Source organism: Danio aesculapii, chromosome 8 (genome assembly GCF_903798145.1).
Source record: "Danio aesculapii chromosome 8, fDanAes4.1, whole genome shotgun sequence".
Lineage (NCBI taxonomy): Eukaryota > Metazoa > Chordata > Actinopteri > Cypriniformes > Danionidae > Danio > Danio aesculapii.
In genome coordinates this window covers 24099786-24124025 of record NC_079442.1, presented here as the reverse complement: position 1 = coordinate 24124025, position 24240 = coordinate 24099786, and the positions used below count along the sequence as shown (strand labels likewise).

Here is a 24240-nt window from a genome sequence, read left to right as displayed (position 1 = left end):
TGAACACTTAATTAATTAACAGATGTGTGTAATGAAGGTAATTTTGTTCAACTTATTTAAAGAGATTGCACTTTTTGATAAATATATTTAAAAAATGTTTTCACACAATAAAATCAAGTCTCCAGTCATTCCTGTTGTTTAGAAAAATGTTTGATTCGATATAAGACTTCCACCATTTTGGATGGCATGCGTAGATATAGGGAAATCTTCAGACTCACTGTACTTCTAGCCTAGTGAAAATCTGTAGCATACTGTGTGTCTTCGAAGGGTTCAATCTTCAGACCAAGAGCCATGAAAAAAAAAAAACATTACCTTCAAACACTTGTACGATAACAAACCTTTTTATTCTGAAGGATCCATGCTTTGAACCCCTTTAATATGGCCTTCATGATTTATCCCACAGCAGCAATGGTCTTGTTTCCACCAGGTGTTAAAGGGTGTTAAATTCACTTTAATAGGGTGTTTGAACAATGATGAGTCTCCACAGTGTATTTAAATGACATTCTCAGACATAACTGAACGTGTTTATGTGAACTATTTGTGTGTGTGTTTGATGCTCTCTTTGGCATATTTCTGTGCGCTTAGAAAATAGAATATCAGGAGTTTAAACTGACAAGACTAAAATGCGTGTAGATAACTAACTCTTATGATGATGAAGTATTAGGTGTCACGTGAGTGTGATAGATAAAATTAACTGGATGCGTTGTGTTTTGGAAAAGGGGCGGGGAGTGGGAACTCATTTGCATTTAAAGACACATGAAAACTCTTTGCTTTTCTTTGAGAAATGGAATAATAATTGATCTTTTGGATATATTAATATGACATTTAGACTCTAGAGACACTTAAGACTCACATGTTGTAAAAAGGGGTGCATAATAGGTACCGTTTATTGTTTTTTTGGAGTACAATCAGTAGTCAACATAGACAAATGACATTTTCACTTAATATTATCATGCATTCAAATGTCGCTTGTGACCACTTGTTTAGATTTTACTGAGACCCTTCAAGTTTTTATGCTATTCACACACTGATGACGTGATTGTCTGTGTGAATGGTGTGCAGAAGTCCACACCAAATCCACATCTTGACAGGCATATAGTACAGCGTATCTGCGTTTTATTTAGGGTCCATGCCTTCCACAGGTGATATGCCTTTGATGTCATTTAGACCAATTAAATCAGGGGTGTCAAACAGTTCCTGTAGTGTCGCAGGGCAGCGCAGTTTAGTTCCAACCCTGCTTCAACATTAATCCTGGTTTATACTTTAGCGCCAAGTGATCGGGGTGACCCACGGCGCATTCAACGCGCGTAGCTGTGCATTTATACTTCTGCACGTTGTTTCTGTTGCTCTGCAATAACACTTCCAAAACGCTAATGGGCAGTGAGGTGTTTGTTCCTGTGTGTCGAGTTTCTTTGCTGGTGTTTTGTTTTTTCTGAACGCTTCCTTAATGTATAAGGGGATCAAACTCGCTGATTCTAAGGCAGGAACCGGCGGACGTGCAACAACTTTAACCATGAGGTAAACACAAAACAAAACTTTCCATCTGGAGCTCCCAAACGGGACTCCACACTTGTAAACAATCGCTCCATCGGGCTCGTGCGGCTCTCGGTCCCGGTCACACTCGTCAGCGCTACCAAGCCGACCAATCACAGAGCTTGCGCTACGCGTCGTTGCGACATGTAGTTACATTTTTGGAGAGGTGCGCGTCAGTGCGTACGCTTGACGCAGAAGTATAAATCAGCCTTAAGCTGCGGTCACACTAGAGTTTGATAATACGAAATCGTTGTGCGGCGCTGCGATAGGGGGAGGGATTAAACAAGTTGATTAGACATTCAAAAAGTTTTAAATGTTTTGAATTTCTCTCCAGAGAGGTCACGTTTTGATCCTCGATTGGTCTCACGCAGTCAAGTGATGCGATTTCGCAGGTCAGATTTCACCAAGCTTGAACGCCGCAGCGACCTGCGAAACTTTACGCATGACCTTGCGTTTCCAGTCTGACGCATTTGCGTGCGTATGACAGTCTATGGGGAGAAAAGTCCAGTGTGACCGCAGCTTTACCTGTGGGTTTCAAACAAGCCTGAAGAGCTCAACTAGTTTGACCAGGTGTGTTTAATTAGGGTTGGAACTAAACTGTGCAGAGCTGCGGCCCTCCAGGAACTGAGTTTGTCATCTGTGACTTAAAGGAACACTCCAATTTTTTTTGGAAATAGGCTCATTTTACAAGTCACCTAGTTAAACAGTTGAATTTTACCATTTTTAAACCCATTCACATGATGTCCGAGTCTAGCGGGAACACTTTAAGCTTAGCATAAATCATTGAATCGGATTAGACCATTAGCATATCACTCTAAAATGAGCACATCATTTCCCTATTTAAAGCTGGACTCTTCTCTAGTTACATTGTGCATGAAGACAGACGGAAAATCAAAAGTTGCTTTTTATGGCTATAATACAATATGGCTATAACCTGGCGACAGTGGTTTAGTGGGTAGCACTGTCACCTCACATCAAGATCAATGGTTCGAGCCTCAGCTGTTGGCATTTGGCTGTGTGGAGTTTGCATGTTCTTCCTGTGTTCGAGTAGGTTTCCTCTGGGTGCTCCGATTCCCCCCACATTCCAAACACATGCGCTGTAGGTGAATTGGGTAGGCTAAATTCACTGTAGTGTATGTGTGTGAATGAGAATATATGCATATTTTGCAGTACTGGGTTGCGGCTGGACGGGCATCCGTTGCGTAAAACATAAGCTGGATAAGTTGGCGGTTCATTCCACTGTGGCAACCCCTAATTAATAAAGGGACTAAGCCGAAAAGAAAATGAATGTCTATAAACTATACACTCAATTAGTGTAATAATTAAGGAACTTTGCTGCCACACTATTGCTGCAGCAGGTGCAATAATGGCATGTAGTGCCTGAAAATAGTCCCTTGCTTGATAACTAGTGTTCCTTTTCTCAATATTACACAGGAATAAGAGTAAAGTTGTTCCTGCAACACTTTATTTTGAGGGTCCATTTGAGGGTCATTTTAATATGTTGATACTGCTCCTTCAATAGACATTTAACTGACTATAGGAAACCTTGCATGTACATGTCAACTTACACTAACCCTTACCCCAATCCATCAGTCTACTTATAATCTAATGAGAATTAGTTGGCTTGTAGATGCAATGTAACTTAAATTCAACAAACAGACCATCAAAATAAAGTGTAACCAAAGTTTCTAACCATATCAGTCTTAAAAAAAACTCAACTTTTCATTTTCCGTCAGTCACAATGTAACTTGCGAAAAATTCAACTTTAAACAGAAAATGATCAAACTTTTTCAAAAAAAATTTGTAAACATTTTTTGAGCAATATGCTAATGGTCTAATCCAATTTAATGATGTATGCTAAGCTAAGCTAAAAATGTGTATTTTGTAAAAATGAGTGTTCCGTCCTCTTGATATGTGAAGAGACTTTCCACAATCGTGGAAAAAAATAAATATATATTTTTGGAAAATGTACATAAACATATGTGCACAAAACGAGTGAGATAAACACAAACTACAATGAAAACACATTTACAGAATACATTTCAGCATCCATGTAAATTTAGTTCTATAAAATCAAAATGGGTGCAGTGGGATTAATGGATAAACGCATTAATGCTCATTCTCAAAGTTCCTGAGCATTCTAAAATCCCTTAACCAAACTCCCTCATCAAAGTGGTTCAGATGTTATCAGAACTGTCTAGTTCGCTGGTCCAAAAGAGCAGTTCTGCACCTCCAAAAGCCAGCTCACGTTCATTTCGTTTCACCTTCATCTTTTGAGGCACAAGTTATTTATTGTATACAGTATATAACAAAGCTCACAGTGGCTTCTCCTAACACAGCAACTTCCATTTGATATGTTGAGCTAGTTTTTCAGGTGACCATTTAGTGCTCTTTGATTCATTGGATGGAAACAGTGCTTTATTCACAAGATGTTTGGTTAGATTTATGTTTGGTTTGTTTTTTTCCTCAACATTTCACAGAATTCTACTTGTGTGAGTAAATAAGCGAGGAAATTGTATTTAAAAAAAAAAAAGCTCTCCATTTAATTCCAGATGTAAACGGAATCTACAATATGTCAGTCTACATCGAGCTGGACATTATTAAAAACACACACTTCAGCAGTTAAACATCAACCCACAAATCAAAACAGGACATCGGCAGAGTGTTATTCTTTGTAATTTTAATTCCCATAATTTAATTAGTTCAAATGCAGACAACTTTTCACAAAGAAGTTCCAAAAAAGAAAGAAAACAGCAATACAGTACATATGCGGATAGGAGGGGGGGGGGGGACGGGGACGGTTTGTTAAATCTAAAGCCCTGTCTTTCAGATGGTACCAGACAGTTAAACAGCATAGCATTCACATCATGGCATTAGAGACGACACGCAGCAGGCGATCAGCAGAGGATTGGGCTACATTCTATTTTCAAGTGCAGATAAGAGCATGGAAACTTAGAAACCATATTAGCACACTACAGGAGAATGTCACTAGGCTGCCAGGAACAGTTATGAAACCTTTATCAACACACTGGATGTGGATATGGATGATTCTGCTTGCACAAGTCCGATTTGTCCAATCATAGCATGTGCATCTCAGAACAGCACTGGCATTTTAGATCTAAAACGGTGGATCATGTGCCATTCTTTGAATATATAAGTCATAACTATCTCTACGGCCAAATGACAGCAGCCCAGTGATTGGCTGTTTGTTCTATGTTGAATTTTGGTTGGAGAAATCTGCGAGTGTGCATGTTTGTTGGTTGAGCGTCTGCATTGACAGACTGCACTTGCATAATTTTTTTTACTGCGCATGTGAAGTATTTTGCTGGTGTGCTGCTATAAAACAACCCAATTTATAGTAGAAATGCAGATTATATCTCTAGTTTGATGCAAAGTATCGCATGCAGGTTAGAAAAAAGGTATTACTGGATCTTGCTGTGCCCCGCCTGACTCTTATGGAAGCTTGTTGCAGCCACAGAATAATAATATAATAATGTAATGGCAATTAATGGGATGGCTTTTTTTTATTTTTATTACAATTTTAAGTTTGAAGATGGTCAGTTTAATATCATGATTGTTACTTCTCAGAATTAAAAATAATAATCTTATAGTTTCTTAATACATGACATTTCCAAGTTTATATTTAGTAATGCTGAAGAGGGAAAAATGTAACTGCTCGATACAAACGTGTACAGTTTTCTTGTTGTTTTGAGAACAAACTGGCTTCACATCTTGAAATTCTGATCTTTTTTCTCAGAAATGTCAGTTTACGTCTTGGAGTTTTAAGTAAAACTATTTGAACTGCAAAATATAAAGTCATAACTCTTTATTCCTTTCTATTCAGAATTTATCCGTTTAGTAATTCTGACTCACAATTCTGCCCTTTTTAAAATTGATAACGCAATTTTGAGTTCAACTTTTTCCCTGCTGTTTTAGGTTTAATCACAAAATGGGTTCCCATCTTGAAATTCTAACCTTTTTTTCTCTCATATATGTCAGTTATTATCCTGCAGTTCTCAGCAAATCAAACTGAACTACAAAAAAAAAAAAAAAAAATCTTGCTTTTCAGACTTTATTGGTCTTGCAGTTCTGATTTTGCTTCCAAAATTCTATATAAAAGCTTGCTCTTATTATTAGTTATGAATTGCTGGACATAAACCTGCAATGATTTGTTTTATTTTTGTCACGATATTTTTCGAGTTGTAGAAGAAATTGTAGAATAAAAAGTTTTTTAAAAATTTTGAGTTTTGAGAATAACTACGATTTGTTTCTTGTCATTTTGAGCTTAATCGTCTCAGAAAGGTTTATATCTTTCAATTTTAATAAGAAACTATCTGAACTGCATACAATATAAAGTCAGAATTCTTTATTCCTTGCTATTCAGAATTTAATCGTTTAGCAAATCTGACTCACAAATCTGCCCTTTTAAAATGAAAAAAAAAGCAACTTTGAGTTCAGTAATTCAAACTTTTTCCTTGTTGTTTTGAGATTATCACAAAATGGCTTCACATCTTAAAATTCTGACTGTTTTTCTCTCAGAAATGTCCGTTTGTATCTTGCAGTTCTCAGAAAATCAATCTCAACTACAAAATATAAACTCATTTTTCCTCTTGCTATTCAGAATCTATTGGTCTTGCAATTCTGATTTTATTTCCAAATTTCTATATAAAATCTTGATATTCTTAATCATGAATTGCTGGACATAAACTTGCAATGATTAGTCTTATTTTTCTCACTTTTTTTAAAGAAATTGTTGAATAAAAACAGGAATTTTGAGTTGAGAACAACTCCAAATAGTTTCTTGTCGTTTTGAGCTTAATCAAATCTTGAAATTTCAACTATTTCCTATCAGAAATGTTTATATCTTCTAGTTATGAGAATAAACAATTTGAACTCCAAAATATAAAGTTATAATTCTTAATTCCTTGCAATTCAGAATGTATTTGTTTAGCATTTCTGACTCACAAATCTGCATTCATTGTTTAGAATTTGAGTTTTGAGAATTTTGAGAATAACTTTGAATTGTTTCTTGTCATTTCGACACAGAAATCTGAGACAAACAAAACATAATCTGAACTACGAAATATAAACTATTTTTTCCTTGCTATTCAGAATGTATTGGACCTATTTCTATATAAAATCTTGCTATTCTTAGTTATAATTTGCAGGACATAAACTTGAGTTTTGAGAATAACTCAGCATGATTTTTACATCATTTTGATCTTGAAAATCAAATGTTTTTCTCTCAGAAATGTTTACATCTTGTAGTTATGAAAAAAAAACAGAACTGCAAAATATAAACTCAATTCTTTTATCTTTGCTATTCAGAAATGAATCGTCTCACATTTACAGTTTCATAGTCACAAATTTACACATAAGAGTTTATTCAAAATGATATAAACTGCTGCATATAAACTCACATATGCATTTTTAGACACTATTCAGACTTTTTTAATTTTAAAAAGTTCAATAAAACCTAGCCATTTTGAGTTTGGTCGAAAGTGTAAAAGAAATCGACCCAATTAGAGTTGCATTTCCTCAATTTTATTCCATGTCGGTAGCAAGCTTCCACAGACTCTAAACATTGGTGTCGCCGCTGCTGGTGAAGGTGCGATTGACCACAGTCTTACTGCTTAGTATTGCATTTCAGGGAAACAAAATTACAAAGTTATTCAACCTTACTTGTCCAAAAAAATAATCATGAAAACTTGTTGAATTTGAACATCTCACAACCGCTCTCTTCTCTCTTTCTCTCACACACACAAAAGGAGAGACATCCCTGGGCAAGGAAAAATAACAACAATGGATTTATGGAACCAATCCACATCCTCAACCCCTGCTTGAACGGTTTAGATCTTGAAGGAAAAAAGAAATTCAGTGTTTTTTAGCACTGAATTTCCTCACAATAGCATTCAGGAGCCTCTCCGCGTGAGAACTCACCACCCAGGTAGAACTTATATATGTAGAAAAATATAGTTTAATGAAATTTATATATCTATTTATTTCTTTTTTGAATCATATCCACCATGTAAAGTTGTGTAACTACATAACAGCAGTGCGACGTAACACAGGATCATGAAGGTTCACGCTGCTAAAAACACAAAATGACATGAAACACCTTTGCACGACGCCTGGTTATTTCATATTTCATATTTTGTGATTAATAGTTAGTTGATTGGCATATTTTGTAGTTGTTGTTTTTTTTAGGCAACTGCAATGAGTTATTCTACAATATGATTACAATGTAAACACCACAGTACTGAAGTTACTGTATCCAACAAACAGTAAAGCACAACATTACAAGGCAAATGGCCATATTAAGCATAGATTTGTTCTTGATGAAAAAGTAATACACAAAAAAAAATAATAATAATAAAAGAAGAAGAAACAGCAACACTTTGCATTGGTTCAGAAGCCACACGTTTGTACAGTTTCCAAAATCTGGTGACAAGGTTGAAAGTAGCCTGCTTCACCTGATAAAACATGGTCATTTTAACTTTCTCTGTGTTTTTGGACTGAATTCGTGAGATTTTTTTGGTTTCTTGTGCCACTAATAGATCATTACATACTGAGCTTTCATTTCTTGACTCATTCGCACCACTGAATCCCATATTGACCTGATGTTCAACTAATTCCTCTTCTGATAACCGATTTATCAGCGAGGTTGACTCAAGTAATGCGGATGCTGATATGAGATTGACCAGGCCGGCGTTTAACCCAAAGCATCATACATGTGGATATTTATCATATGCGTGTGCTGGCTGATGTGGGATTTTGGCTGTCTCTGCACATACAGGTTTGTTTGTTTTTATTAACATTGGCATCATCCATTGGGCTTTAATAACAGTATACGCTAAAACTGAACGTCTAGCATCCTTTATATAATCTGAACGTCATTTAGATTGTTATTTAAAAACACTGTCAAGGAGTATGGCAATTCCACTCAATCAGAATCATCTTTGGCTATTCGTTTTTCATAAAAATCAGGTTGATTTATTGATGTGTATGGACTTTTTTATTTTAAAATACCTCAGATATGCTCCTTTTTTATGTCTTTAAACGATAATATCCATCAATACCTTAAAGGGAGTCAATGATTAGGATTATGAACGTAGCGTCTTGTCTTAAAAAGTACATTTTAAAATATTTGATCATTTCGATATGCTTGGAAGAGCATACGTTTCATGCAACTACCAAAACCTCCTTAAACGTAACATTAGAAGACCTCCGAATAAGTCTGAAAACTCAAAGTCGAATATATATATACATATACACACAGTAGAAATTAAAGTAGCATACATAGTCAAAACATGATTTCATTTCGCACCTTGTGTTAAGTGTTTTTTTAAAGGTATGAATGATAACATATCTAAAAAATAAATATGACAATGAAAGAACAGGGAATTATGACCACTAGAAAAATTACTCATGTAGTGTTATGAGCACAGTTTCGTCTTTTGTGTGGCATAGTGGGTTAGCTGAGGTATGATTTTCTTTTTTAGCTAATGTAAGTGTTGAACAGCAGGACGCTTTCAGTGTCATTTCGGCGAAAGTTTGACTTTTCAGCAAACGGAATTAGAGATATGTTTAGGTTTATAACGCTCCACAAGCATTTAGAGGCGTAGGGGACTGGATTTTGCGCTGATATACTGCGAATTGAGCCATAAGTGATTGGCAATTGTAACAGTTATGAACGCACTGTATTTGTATGTGCAGCTCTGTTTACTCCCTTGAAGATGTAGGACCCACAGACACTGTTTTGTGTGTTTTTGTACCTTTTGATATCACCGAGTCAAAAATCTTACGCTTTATGGTAACATTTCAACAGAAACGATAGTAAAAATGAAATGGAAATAAATACTCTTGACAAAGATTAAGGATATTTAAGTCAAAGGATTCTGGATGCTTTTTTCCAGGCAGCATTTAAAACTCTCCTCACTTTCTGGCTTATATATTGACATATATATATATTTTTTTCTGTCTCTGTTTATCTTTTCGCCATTACCTTCCTATACCTCTCTCTCTTTCTCTCTCATATCCCGAATTCTCCTTCTCAAACGTAAGGCAGGATGCCGTAGACGAACAGGGCCATGACAGCAGCGCTGAACAGGCCTGCTACAGGAACGGTGACGAACCAAGCCAGGAAGATGTTTCTGAAGAGACGCCAGTCCACAGCCTTCCTGGAGCGGATCCAGCCTACAGCCACCACCGAGCCCACCTGCAGCCACAGCACAGGCCAAATCCCACAGTTAGCAACAGTAAACAGTACAAACTGGATTTAATTATTCAGGGGGGAGCTAGGGGTATGATATTTGCCGGAATGTATTTTGTTATTCTTACAATTATAATTTCCTTAAAGACCCCATGAAATCACAAGCATGTTTTTGTGTGCTTCTTTGATCTTATTTTAAACAAGGAAATACACTGGGGCATATTAAAGTGTTCAAACATCTGTTTTAAATGGTTAACAGATATTATGCCTCAGACGTGGCTATGTGGCACTGAAAATTGTGTTTTTAAAGGGATAGTTCACACCAAATGTAAAATTTGCCATTAATTCTCTCACCCTCAGGGCATCAAAGAAGTAAGTGGCTTGTGTTTGCAAAAATAAACGTATAAAGGCAAAACAAATTTAATACCAGTGGCTCATGATGATACATTAAGGGCTCCGGTATACTTCAAACCAAACCGTGGAACGAACTCAAATGAAGTAATTTCAAACGAAGTTCGTTTTGGCTGTTCGAAACCGCTCAAAGCTACCATTGGTCTGTGGCGATTTCGAAATATGCAGGTTAGTTCTGGAACTCTTTGTTTCTAAGACGTGTGATTTATTTCTCATTCCATGGGGGTCAGACAAGAGAGCAACATCCAAAACAATACCACCAGCCACATGAATACACTATAGAGGCAGCAGCAAAGCTAGTACAGATATATATGCACCTGTACGATCACTCGCAGAGAGATTTTAAAGGGGTCACACAGCAGACAAGAAGCCCACCTCATCACATCTTTTCTAAGAGTTCGCACACAGTTGCGATGCCATTTACTGCAGCACGCACTATTTATTTATTTTTTCGAAATTATATTTGTATTTCAGCCGCCTTCTTATTTATAATAATGGATTCAAAACATTCTGAAAATGTTTTTATTAATGTACATATTCAGAATGTTTTTGTTTTGGTAATTATCATCTTTACAGTTCTGTAAAATTCTGTGGACCATATTTGATAAAACCGGAGCAGAATCTGTATGTTTTTTGTCCATCTTGGTCACACTTTTATTCTGTTTAAATAAAGTTTACTTTTACTCAGCATTGCTCAGCTCAAACTTTTTTTTGCCCTCAAATGAAGAAAAAAAAAAGACGTCTGTCTGAAGTACATCGACGTCTTTTAATGGTTTTAGAAAATGAAGATATTTTAGATTAAATGCGTGAGCTCTCTGATCCTCCATAGACAGAAAGAATGTCCCCCAATGTAGCTTATTTCCTCTTTCTATAAAAAAATGCTACCTCTCGACAAACCTGCCATACCCTGAAATGTGGGATGTTTGTTTATGGTCGGAGGGGTTAATTTTTTGCTGCATTTAAAGTGTTGTGACATATGAAGGCTTTATCATCATCATCATCATCATATGTTTGAAAAAGAACCAAAAACCTATGTGGGTTCAATTGTCCAACTGTAATCACGTGGAGCTCCAAGAACACATTTGTGCAACAAAAAACCTGTAAAAAGTGCCTTTGTTCACCTTTGTCTTGTCTTCTGTAACAGGTCAGGGTCTGCATTTACTACAGGCAGTAGGACGAATGGCCATTAGAGTCAGCAGCTCACCAACGGGGCGTCACATTGCCCCTAGTAAACAAACCCTAACCTGACAGGGAAAATATAGGCAAATCAAGTCGTTTTGGAAGCTTGGTATGATTACAGTTAAACCACTGAAGTCACATCGAATCACACTGTATGTTTTGACTATGCTTTTGGTTTCTAGACACCTCCGGACCATTGCTGTCTACCGAGGATGAGAGAGCTTTTGGATTTAATCTAAAATGTTTTCATTTGTTCATTACAAAGATGAACGGAGGTCTCGAGGGATTGACAACATGAGGTGAGTAATTAAAAACAGAATTGACTTTTTGGGGTGAACTAATGCTGTAAGGTCATTTATGAAATGAAACGATCATCATAATGAAATCTGTTCATCGCGTAACATGACAACATTTTTGTCAGGCCACTTGGATTCAAGCGATTCGTTCTGGATTAAATTTATGATGCCTTTATATACTTTTGCATATAAGTGTTGAAGCTAAAATCTGGAACCAATTGGTTGAACTACTGCTTTCATTCTAGCCAGTCACTAGACATAATAGGTTCCAAAAGCAGTGTCCTTTGTGTGATGATTACATGTATTTTTATTTATTACTATACTGATTAATTTTATACCACCACTATAAATAAATATAGGGTATTTCAAAGATTTTCTACTCTGCTTAATTGTATGTCATCCTAATTATATAGAGAATCGTTCATTCCTACACTATAGCACCCAATTATACACTATATAAACAGCATTTTTAAAAACAAGCAAAAAGCAAAAGCTCTAAATTGAATAAACATGACTTCTAATATCACTTCTGATTTCATAGGGGTCATATGCAGACTATTGTCTTCTGAAATAACAAAATACATAATAAATAAGGTTAATTCACCCAGCTAGTGGTTAGTTAGAGAACTCAAAGTACTGCAAGGTTTAGAACTCAAGCTTTTTTTCCCCCTTCTCCACAGAATTACTATGAGTGAATACACTACAATTACAATGCCTTTCTCATGCCCTGCATTCATCACGTTTCTCCTTCTGCTTGAAAGGCAAAGTCATGTCATGTCCTGCTTAATAACACAGGGCAGCGGGAGGAGGCACATTTCCATACATGCTGTGTGACTCAGGGGTTCTGCTGACAGGTGTTGTGTGGATCCGCCTGTTCTTATACGGTCACTGTAACCCAAGACTGCGTCACAGGGGGGCTAAATCTAGAGCAAAAGTCAATGCAAAGTCAACAACGGACACAGAATAAAAGATTCAGGCCATTCCTTTTCTCCATCCAAGATTTAAGGCAAGACACTGCAGGTGAAATAACCCTCCTCACAGCTGATTCTTTTTATATTATCTGTAAATATGTAAATTAGATTTTTCCTTCATGAAATGAGTGCTAATTTGTATACTTTCCAGCACCCAAATCTGAACAATAGATAAGGTCAGGTTCAAAATTCTTGCTTAATTATTATTATTATTATTTTGTTTTGTTATTTTGTTTGGGTATCAGGGTATTTTGGAAATCATTCAATCAAATTTCATGATTCCATAAGGCAGAAATCACTAAAACACTCCTTTTGAGAAAATATCCTTTATAAATATGTACCGTATTTGAAATATACAGACACAAGAAACACTTAAGGAAACACCCAGAAAATTGCTATATACATGCAAGAATTTATTATTATTATTATTACTTTAGTGTATTTCTCCACTTTCCCTCCTAATCTGTAACTGCCTCTCTGGCTATACCACTAACTGTACTCTCTCTCTCTCTCAAAAAAAAAAAAAAAAAAATGAAAAAAATTTTTAAAAAAAAAAAACAATAATCAATAAATTAATTAAAAAAAAAAATAAATTATGCTTAGCTTCTTAGACTTTACACACCTGAAACTTGTCTATAGCACTTGTTCACTGCTGCTCTTATAGAATTGCTTCCTTGTCCTCATTTGTAAGTCGCTTTGGATAAAAGCGTCGGCTAAATGAATAAATGTAAATGTATTTGGATTTCTTTATCTTCCGGGTTCCCACTTTAAGCCAAATTTAAAAAAATTCCTGACTAAAAAAAGCTTAATTTCCATGACCTATATAATGTATGGAAAACAAGCCGCTGTTGTGCTTTGCATAAAATTAAAATTGTTTTAGCTTGAATATCATTTTGCATGACTTTAATAGCCACTACAAGAGCAACAATGGACAATTTATAATGGACAATGTATTATTTTACTGTTTGTGTGGCTGCAAAGTGCGCCATTCCCGTCTGACGGCTCAATAGTTTTACAAACTTTACAATGAGCATTTCTGTCATCTAATTTTGAACCAGCAGTATTTAAAGTGATTATTTATAAGTATATAAGTATATATAAGTATATATATTTTAAGCCTAAGCTCATAAAACTGTACATAATCCAACCCTACACATACGAAAAATAATAACCAAAAAAAATCTCAATTTATGTGCATAAAAACAGTGTTATTGCCTGCAGTGTTTAGCCTTCAAACCCTTGATTTCTGCAAACCTTGCGAAGGATGCTTGACCATGGGATAATTCAAGAATTTAAAACATACGCCAATTAATTTCTATGAATTTGATGACATCGTCTGTTTACTAAATGTTGTTTTCTGATGCTCTGATCAATATAGCCATGATGAAACAATCACTCCTCCACCGCTGCCTTGTGTTTGTGTTTTCATATTGATGTCGGATTAACTAGATAATGCTCTTCTGGACATGAACTGTCTGCCAATTCATATTTTGAATGGAATGGTTTAAAGACATGACACATCCATTATTCTAATGTTCAAATTAAGGCTGTCAATCAGTTTAACAGTTTGAATAAATTGTATGTTGTCATGAAGTTTTATTAATCAAAGCAATAATTATTCAGACATGCCCCTAATGAAGATAAGACATGAAAAAATATATATAATAAAACTGTCCAAAAAAACTACTTAAAAAAGCATTGAACCCCCATGACGCATAGCATTTGATTGACTTGTTTATAAGTTTTGACTCATTTGAAACTGGAGCAAGCTAAATATTTTTTTAAATGTATTTATTTACTGAAATGAAAATCTGAAATGAATTAAAATATAATTTGAGTATGTTTAAAATAAAAAACCTAAAAGGTCATTCAAAATACTACATACATATATATATATATACATATATATATATATATATATATATATATACATATATATATATATATACATACATATATATACATACATATATATATATATATATATATATATATATATATATATATATATATATATATATACATACATATATATATATATATATATACATATATATATATATATATATACATATATATATATACATACATATATATACATACATATATATACATACATATATATACATACATATATATACATACATATATATATATATATATATATATATATATATATATATATATATATATATATATATATATATATATATATATATATATATATATATATATATATATATACATAGACACACACACACACACACACAATTATATATTATAATTATATATTATAAAAATTACATATTGCTGATATGTATAATCACTTTTCTGTGAAATTGATTTCCTTTATATTAATATTGAAGCTATTTGAGCTTTGTACACAAATAAAATACATTTGTTGATTTAAACCTTCATGTCATTCTTTTTAAATAAAACCAAATTAATGATTAATTGACAGCCCCAATGAAAACAGCCCCTCACATCCTCATCCTCCTCAATCCAGCTTTTACAAGATGTTTATAAATCTAAACAGATGTATGAATCTGAAACCAAACGTGCTTAAAGCCCCGGACTACCCTTCAATCCCACAGCATCTCAAAAACCCCTAGAAAAACATCAAAGCACACGCAGGAGAAGAGGGGATAAACACAGGTCAGCTCATTTCCGCTGCAGGGATTTGTAAAAGCAAACACAAAAGGAAATAAGCTTTTGTACTGACTCTTGACTATAGTTGACTCACTCGTGTCCAGTATTAGTCTAAGATGAAGGGTTCAGACTGTTGACCTACAGTATGATAATGAGGTGAAATTAACTTTAAATGGCATCACTGCAATGGTATGGATTTGGTTAACATGTTCAGCATTTGGACTACAATGTATGCAACCAAAGAGTTCATTTAAAGAAAAAAAATGGACAAAAAAAACAACAACTAGGGCTGGGCAATGTTTCTGATTTTGAATATCCATTTAAATGTACTTAAAAAATATTATAATTTATTTATTTTTTTTTCTTGCTTAAGTTGGCAAAATGAACTGATACACAAGGATTCTTAAGGGAGATCTTGAAGTCCATGTGTTTGTGTCTGTCATGGCTAAGCAACCATCCAAAGACAGCGTGTAGACTACACTTATGTAGCATTTAACATGCAGCATCTCGTTATTATAATCTTTAGGGCCATTTACATATCACATGATATAAAAAATATATTAATCTTTAGTTTAATGCAGGCCACAAAATCATGTTCAAAATATAAAATAAAAAAGTCAAATCTTGTCAAATCATCAGTCATGATGAATATGATGTTCTCATCCAACCACATGCTTAATCAGCTACAGCTCACACACGGATGCAGCCAGAAGTTAATGAGACTTATTTATTTTATTTATAAAATTTTCCATTAATTGTATTTTATTAATGTCTACCCTAAGCCCACAGTAATGTAAAAACAGATCTGGATCTGGAATCTTCTCTATTAGTATAGCTGATTAACCATGTGGATGGATGATAACAGGCTTCTGAGCCTACTAGTAGGCGCAGAAGGCCCCTACTGACCCATATATATCAGCTGATTATGCCCATTCAATCGAGTGATAACATTCGAATCGGCTGATACATGCATGTTTGTATATATAAATGTATACAGTACACATATATAATGTATACAGTACTCCACCAATGGCTATTATGTAGTGAGCGCACTGGTGCCATTGATCTATGGCTGCCGTCACATCATCCAAGTGGATGCTGCACACTGGTGGTAGTGTGGAGAGACCCCCCCCCCCCCCCCATGATTGTGAAGCGCTACATAAAACACATCACGTTACATTACATTGGTAATTATTTACACCATTATATTACTATTTATATATATATATATATATGGAATATATGGAATATATTTTGGAATACAGTAGTCAACATTTGAAGTGAATCCCCCATTCTTGTCTTAAGACAATTTTGAAAACATTTTTTGATCCACTTCAAATGTTGACTACTGTATATTGGACATTTGCCTTCTATTTCAAGCATTTTTTCTGCACCACTTCATGTGTGCTTAAAAAAAAACACCATTATTGTAATTTAGTCAATTGATCAGAGAGAAAGAAAAAAAAGGAATATTTTACCCAAATCACCCAGCTCTAAAAACAACTAAGCAGATGAGCAAAGAATGAATCAAAGAAACAAAAGAATCAAAGCTGCAATCATGGCAAGAGTCATGTTTGCAGAAGGTGAGTGCTGATTGGTTGTTTAATGATAATGCTAATTAAGCTACAAGGCGGAGTTTAGCTCTACCAAAGCGTCACTACTGGACCAATACCTTGCAGTGTGTGGAGCTTATAGGAACGCCCACATTTGAGGCAACAAGCACAGTTAAAGCGCTCATTACTTCAATGCAAAATCCACTGTGAAGAGACAACAAATGACAAGACAAAGACAAACACAATGTAAGAGACACACATGCATGGAGCCAGGCACCACTGGCCCAAACACAAACGTGGACAAATACACAACAGCATGCCACGACAGAGATGAGCAGGACATAGAGATGATGCAGTGAAGCGTCACTTAAACACAAGTCTGTGAAGAGAAGAGGCAGTTATTTCATTGTGAATGAATCAAGGCCATGTCTGAGAGAAGAGGACGGAGAGAGAGAGTCTTCATTTCTTAATGGCTTAGAGAGAATGAGACACTTCATTGTCCTTGATTGACATTCGTGTGATTTATGACCATCAGAAACGGTGACCGACTCAATGACATCAGTAACTGGATGAGTCATGTTAGGCTATGAGTAGCCTACCAGACAAATCCTGAGTGAAAAGAAATGCATCAAGTGTTTGAAAAGTAACCTTCAGTAAATATTTCTCATACATTTCAGAAGGTCAAACAGGTTATATGAGGTGCTTTATTTTCTATTTGCTTTTGTTTCAACCTTGACTAAAATGCTGGTACTTTTATCTAAATTCTAAGATGATATATATGCCCATGTAATTTCCTTTTTTATTATAATAGAACATTGAATAATAATAATTCAATTTAACAAAATGATTAAAGAATTCTATTAAAATGTGGTAAAAATTATATAATATATATATAATTTACATTATAATCTAATATATTTATTTATACAAAAGGTCTCAAATCTGATTGGCGGATAGCCTTGCAATATTTTGCAATAACAGCACTCATACAGCCTCTTCACCCTTGTGTATTACTCCGCCCACAGAGTTACAAGCAGATCTAAACTAACTCACTACAGTTTGGCAATTGTAGCTGTGGGACAACATAACATACTTTTGAGGCTTTTTAGGAAAAAATGTAGTCATTTAGATTACAACTTTAAAATATTTTAAAAGATTTATTGAAAAAAATGACTGTTGGGAGCCAGATGGCAACAGAGACAGCATAATAAGTCCTTAGGGGAGAAAAACTCACCGTTTTGTTTTCGTATTTCAAACTACAGCTGATCAAATCATTATGAAACAGATAAGTGACATTCTAAGTCCTGCACTTTTATGTTGTAGTGCTGTATTAACACCATATTAATCTGGTAGTGTTTGCTTTGCTTTGGCTTTTTCGAAGTTAATTTTTGTGATCTCCCAGTTGAAAAAGAAATACTGGGAAACCTTTGTAGACTGATGGTATTTCATGCCGTTCAGCCTTATCTTAAAATGTCAGCAAAATCACCTGTTTTGTCACCACTTTAGATATTACATTAGATAATCATTTAAATGCAAGCTCTAAAGTGATGTTTATGAAGTAGAAATGGTTTCTGCTCTTCTGACGTCAGCTGCAGATGTGAATGGATCCATCCTGGATCCAGGAATGGCGGAAGTAGGTCCTCTTACAAACGGGGAGACCCTACGTGTTTGAAAATAATTTTTTTATATACACGATTACGCTGTCAAACTGTTGTATAAACGCAATATATCACACTCATAGCAGTGCAATAAAGCTGTATATCATCACAGGTGGGACACTTGGAATGCATACAATTTATATGATTATTTAACATAAACAAAGACTAATAAAAATGATTCATGATAAAATTATGAGAATTTAGCCTAGCTAGTGTAGGACAAAATTGGTAGTTACTGACACTGATAAATTTAGGTTTTCCTTTTGATTCTAGAATTTACTCTAGGTTTAAGGGACTGTTTTGGGGGTCATTTTGTCATGTGTTAGCATTTAGATTTTTTTATTTGGGTAATATTTAAAATGAATAATTTACAACTTGTTAAAATAACAAAACATCAGAACATTAATAAAGAGCTACTAACCTAGATAGTTTCTGAGTAAATCTATTAGTTAATTAGCCACCAGTTTCCAGGTCATGAGAACTCTATTTGTGTCATTTGTTGCCATTGCCATCATTTATAGAAAACCAACAGCAAGATCTTTTGAAATGTGACATGGAGAGCAGCTCTCAGCCCATTAAAAACAGACGTCCCCTCTCGATCCTCCTCTCTCTTAGTCTGCAGGGGCCCGAGGGCTTCAGCTGGGCCCTCGACAGATTCTTTACCTTGCAGTGTGTCGTACTGATTGGAAGTCCGATATTAGACGCCAAAACAACAGTGACCGCTGAGGCCAGCTCAATAGTGAATCCACTGCGGGAGGAGGGCAACAAAAACACAACTTTATACAGTTCCACCTGTGAGATAGGCTGGTAAACACACACAGCATGCAGGACTGGAGGAGCGCAAACACTTCAGCACACAAGCAGAAAGTCTGAGGAGAAGAAAACAGGGCTGATGGGTTTTCTGTAAGGGAAATGTTTGAGTGTGTGTTTGAGTGTATATATATATATATCTCAATAGTAGGGGTGTGCGATATTAACCAAAAATGGCATTTTAATGTTTTTGAGATTTTTTCATGCGTGATAGCTAGATAGATAGATAGCTAGATAGATAGCTAGCTAGCTAGCTAGATAGCTAGATAGATAGATAGATAATTTGTGAGACTTATCAAACGTTATTATTAAATAATATTTTGCTAAGTGTTTTTGTGTGTGCGCGTGTTGGTACCTTTGTCAGACTAGGCTTGTCATGGATCAAAGATGACACTAAAATTGCAAGTAGGTGGCTAAAAGCGACTGTCTTAATGAGCGATTCAATGAATCATTTGTTCAAATGATTCAATGGCTAATTCGTTTGGAAATGAAGCAAGTGACTGGCTGCATCTAAAATGGAGGCAATTTTTTGGTAAGTATTTTTATTTTTTATTTATTTATAAGACTTTATTTTGTGACAGCTTAATAAATACTGATTTAGAGGTATAACGAAGCATTAATATGTATTGATACAATAAATAACAATATATAGATAGATGTTACGTCTAGTAATATTTTTTCTATTAAAGGTTTTTACACTTCACTTAAGCGAACATTCTTGTTCACTGTCTAAAAAGTTAAGGCTAATTTATACTTCTGCTTCAAGTGATCTACGTGACCAACGACACCTGCCTTGCGCGTAGCCGTGCATTTATACTTCTGCATGCTGTTTGTGTTGCTCTGCAATAGCACTTCCGAAACACTAGCTGGCAGTGAGGTTTTTATGTTCCTCTGTGTCGAGTTTCTTCACTGATGATTTGTTTTTTTTCTGAACGCTACCTTAATGTACAAGAAGCTAAAACTTGCTCATTCTGAGGCGGGAACTGCCAGATGTGCAACAACTTTAATCATAAGGTAAACACAAAACAAACTTTCCACCTGGAAAGCTCCTTCATGGGCCTCGACACTTGTAAACACTTACTTCAACGGGTTCATGCGGAAGAGAGAATCCTTAACTAACTTTGACATTAACATTATTTCACGATACTATCTCTATTTCGACATTAACTCATTATTTTACGATTACAAGTCATAATGTTGACAATTGTCTTTAAAGGATGTATTGTAGTAATATTGACTGTTCAATAATAATTGACTCCCAGTCTTATTCTGCCCTCTACCTTAATATGATACTTGTCAAAATAATGAGTTGTGTTGGAATAACTAGTTGTGTCAAAATAATTACTAAATATGTTGAATGTCAAAATAACTTTTACTCACCCCTCAAGTGATTATAAACCCTTACGAATTTCTTTCTTCTGTTGAACACAAAAGATTGACAAAGTATATTGACAAAAACCTGTAACCATTGTAATCATTTTCCATAGTAAGGAAAAATAAATACTTTGGACGTCTCCGATTACAGGTTAACATATTCCTTCAGAATATTTTCTTTTGTGTTCAAAAGAAGAAAGAAACTCAAATAGGTTTGAAGCAAGTGAATGGTGAGTAAATGATGGCTGAATTTTCTGCCAGAATTTATATGTGAACTATCCTCTTTAATATTCTCTTTAATATCTTGTGGAAAAAATGTATGTCAAAATAATGACTTAATATCCTGAAATAACAAGATAAGCTTTCTCATTTTCCTCCAACTAACAAGCTACTTTTTTCCCAACTAGGGCTACCATAAATACCCACAACCAAATCAAACCATATTGCAGATATTTCTGTTCAAAATAATAATTGTTAAGCTTTCTTTAATTTTTTGCAATGAGGCTAATATATTCAATGTCATCTAGTACATTGTTTAATCAACAATAATTATTTTAGCCTATATGATAAATATCGAACACCCCTATATGAGAATAGACACGTGTGCAGGCATGCAGGTGGAAAGAACATCAGTCCTGCTGTGAAATTATGCTGATGCACTTCTCATGAACACACACAGACACACACACCTGGAGCATGTGGGTAAGACACAGACATTATACTAAGCGCAAAAAAACAAAACAAAAAAAAAACACACAAAAGCATGCATTGAAACAGTACATTTTAAAATAAATTATACAATGCAAGAAGTTGCAGTAAACAAATCAAAAAACAGCTCCTTCCTGTCAACATACATCAATGAGCAAGCTGACAGATGCTGAGGTCGGGTCGATTGTTATTTTTGTGAGCTATGTGAACACGGCCACCTGATCCACACTCACTTAGTATAGACTGAACTGTCATGCAGGATTGAACAGTCAGTGACCCCTCAGCGGAAAACCTGATCCGTCACACACACGCACACATATTTGGAAAAACTGCAAATGTGTGAGCAAATCTAAGAACTTTTCAAATTATAACATTTTAAATATTTAAAATAATGCCATTTGCACGAACTTTTACAATTGTATTTATTTTTTGCTAAGTTTTAGAGAACTTAAAAAAAAAAATAATAATAAAAAAATAATAATAATACTAATAATAATATATTATATATGTATATTACATATACATACAGTTGAAGTCAGAATTATTAGCCCCCCTGTTTATTTTTTTATAGGCTTAACTAGGTTAATTAGGTTAACTAGGCAAGTTAGGGGCTAATAATTCTGACTTCAACTGTATATATATTAGGCCATTTTATTAGGCGCACCTTACTAGTACTGGGTTGTACCCCCTTTTACCTTCAGAACTGTCTTAATCCTTCGTGACATAGATTCAACAAAGTACTGGAAATATTCCTCAGAGATTTTGGTCCATATTGACATGATAGCATCAGGCAGTTGCTGCAGATTTGTCAGCTGCACATCCATGATGCAAATCTCCCATTCTACCATATCCCAAAGGTACTCTATTGGATTGAGATCTGGTGACTGTGGAGGCCATTTGAGTACAGTGAAATCATTGTCATGTTCAAGAAACCTATCTGAGATGATTTGTGCTTTATGACATGGTGCATTATCCTGCTGGAAGTAGCCATCAGAAGATGGGTACACTGTGGTCATAAAGTGATGGACATGGTCAGCAACAATACTCAGGTAGGCTGTGGCGTTTACAAGATGCTCAGTTGGTACTAATGGGCCCAAAGTGTGCCAAGAAAATATACCCCACACCATTACACCACCACCACCAGCCTGAACCATTGCTACATGACAGGATGATCCATGCTTTCATGTTGTTGACGCCAAATTCTGACCCTACTCTACGAATGTCGCAGCAGACCAGGCAATGTTTTTCCAATCTTCTATTGTTCAATTTTGATGAGCCTGTGTGAATTATAACCTCAGTTTCCTGTTCTTAGCTGACAGGAGCGGCACCCGGTGTGGTCTTCTGCTGCTGTAGCTCATCCGCCTCAAGGTTGGACGTGTTGTGTGTTCAGAGATGCTCTTCTGCATACCTCAGTTGCAACAAGTGGTTATTTGAGTTACTGTTGCCTTTTAATCAGCTTGAATCAGTCTGGCCATTCTCCTCTGACCTCTGGCATCAACAAGACATTTGCGCCCACAGAACTGCCGCTCACTGGATATTTTCTCTTTTTCGTACCATTGTCTGTAAACCCTGGAGACGGTTGTGTGTGAAAATCTAAGTAGATCAGCAGTTACAGAAATACTCAGACCAGCTCGTCTGGCACCAACAACCATGTCCACCACCAACAATTATGTTGAACTGCAGCAGAACGTCTTTGGTCCCTATATTTACCTGGAGTCACCACAGCGGAATGAACCGTCAACTTATCCAGCATATGTTTTACGCAGCGGATGCCCTTCCAGCTGCAACCCATCACTGGTAAACTTCCATACACATTCATTCACAAAAATACACTACGAACAATTTAGCTTTTCCAATTCACCTGAAGCGCATGTCTTTAGACTTGTTGGTGAAACCGGAGCACCCGGAGAAAACCCAAGTGAACACAGGGCGAACATGCAAACTCCACACAGAAATGCCAACTGATTCAGCCGAGGCTTGAACCAGCGACCTTCTTGCTGTGAGGCGATTGTGCTACCCACTGCGCCACCGTGACGCCCTCCCATTTTGTTTAATTTTGTGCTGTTTATAAAAGAAAAATCTTTTTTTTTTTTTTTTATAACCCTGTTTTAAGAAAAATATACGTGAAGATGGGTGTTATTTTAATAGCAAAAAGAATTGTTCATGCTTCATGGTCTATGAGATTTATTTAAAAATTAATACCAAAGTTTATAAATATGCTCAATCGTGAACCTACTCACTTTTGGTTTGGGTTTTCAACAGCCTTATTTTTTTCATATATTTGAAGCATCATATGACTGTACTGTATAATAATCACACAATCTCTTCACAAGCATCCCTATTAAAATGACATGTGGCTCTCTTTCTCAGAACAGTGGTCACCTTTTTATAGAGCAACAAGCTTAGGTTCTGATGATCAACTGGAGCTCATTTGTTTTTGACGGTTTGTCTTGTTACTAAGTGAATCAAGGTCGCTGAGGCCGTGCGCACAAGTGTCTTGCTAAATTTAGCAAACCCAGGAGGGTGCAAAACAGAGAGCGATCTCTTTAAACTGCCTTTATTCCAAAGTGTGTTCAAATTTTTAAATTACGGTCATTCTGCACTGATACTTAACCTGATTTGCGGTGGCAACACAAAGAGGGATTGAGGGCAAGTTCCCAAACGAGGGAGGAGAAAAGCCGATATACAGAAAACTAATCTAGCAAGATTTCAATATCAGATAAACTGTTATGACCCTGCTGCCAAAGCACATGCTCTGTTCCTGCAGTCTACCATTACACCTGCAACTAGAAGGAGATTTCACTTCTGTCAGATTTTGATATGTGCCACATTTTTCAGAACATACGTACAGCAGACTGCATTGCTGAATAAAAACTTCACTTTGAT

General features: G+C 35.5%; 1 protein-coding gene across 5 annotated transcripts in view; it reads right to left on the bottom strand.

Annotated features, from left to right (window-relative positions):
- Positions 1–4193: 4193 nt before the first annotated feature.
- The window catches only part of slc20a2 (solute carrier family 20 member 2), an 81772-nt gene continuing 61725 nt past the window's right edge, over positions 4194–24240 (bottom strand). For 4 of the 5 annotated variants that reach the window (XM_056463459.1, XM_056463462.1, XM_056463461.1 and 1 more), the window contains exons 10-11: positions 19126–19210; positions 4194–9751 (exon numbers count right to left, since the gene is read on the bottom strand). In XM_056463459.1, coding sequence (XP_056319434.1) covers positions 9587–9751; positions 19126–19210 — 250 coding nt within the window. In that variant the 3' untranslated portion in view covers positions 4194–9586. Of the gene's footprint in view, positions 9752–16923; positions 17009–19125; positions 19211–24240 lie in introns of all 5 variants that reach the window. The other variant, XM_056463460.1, reaches the window with a different exon arrangement.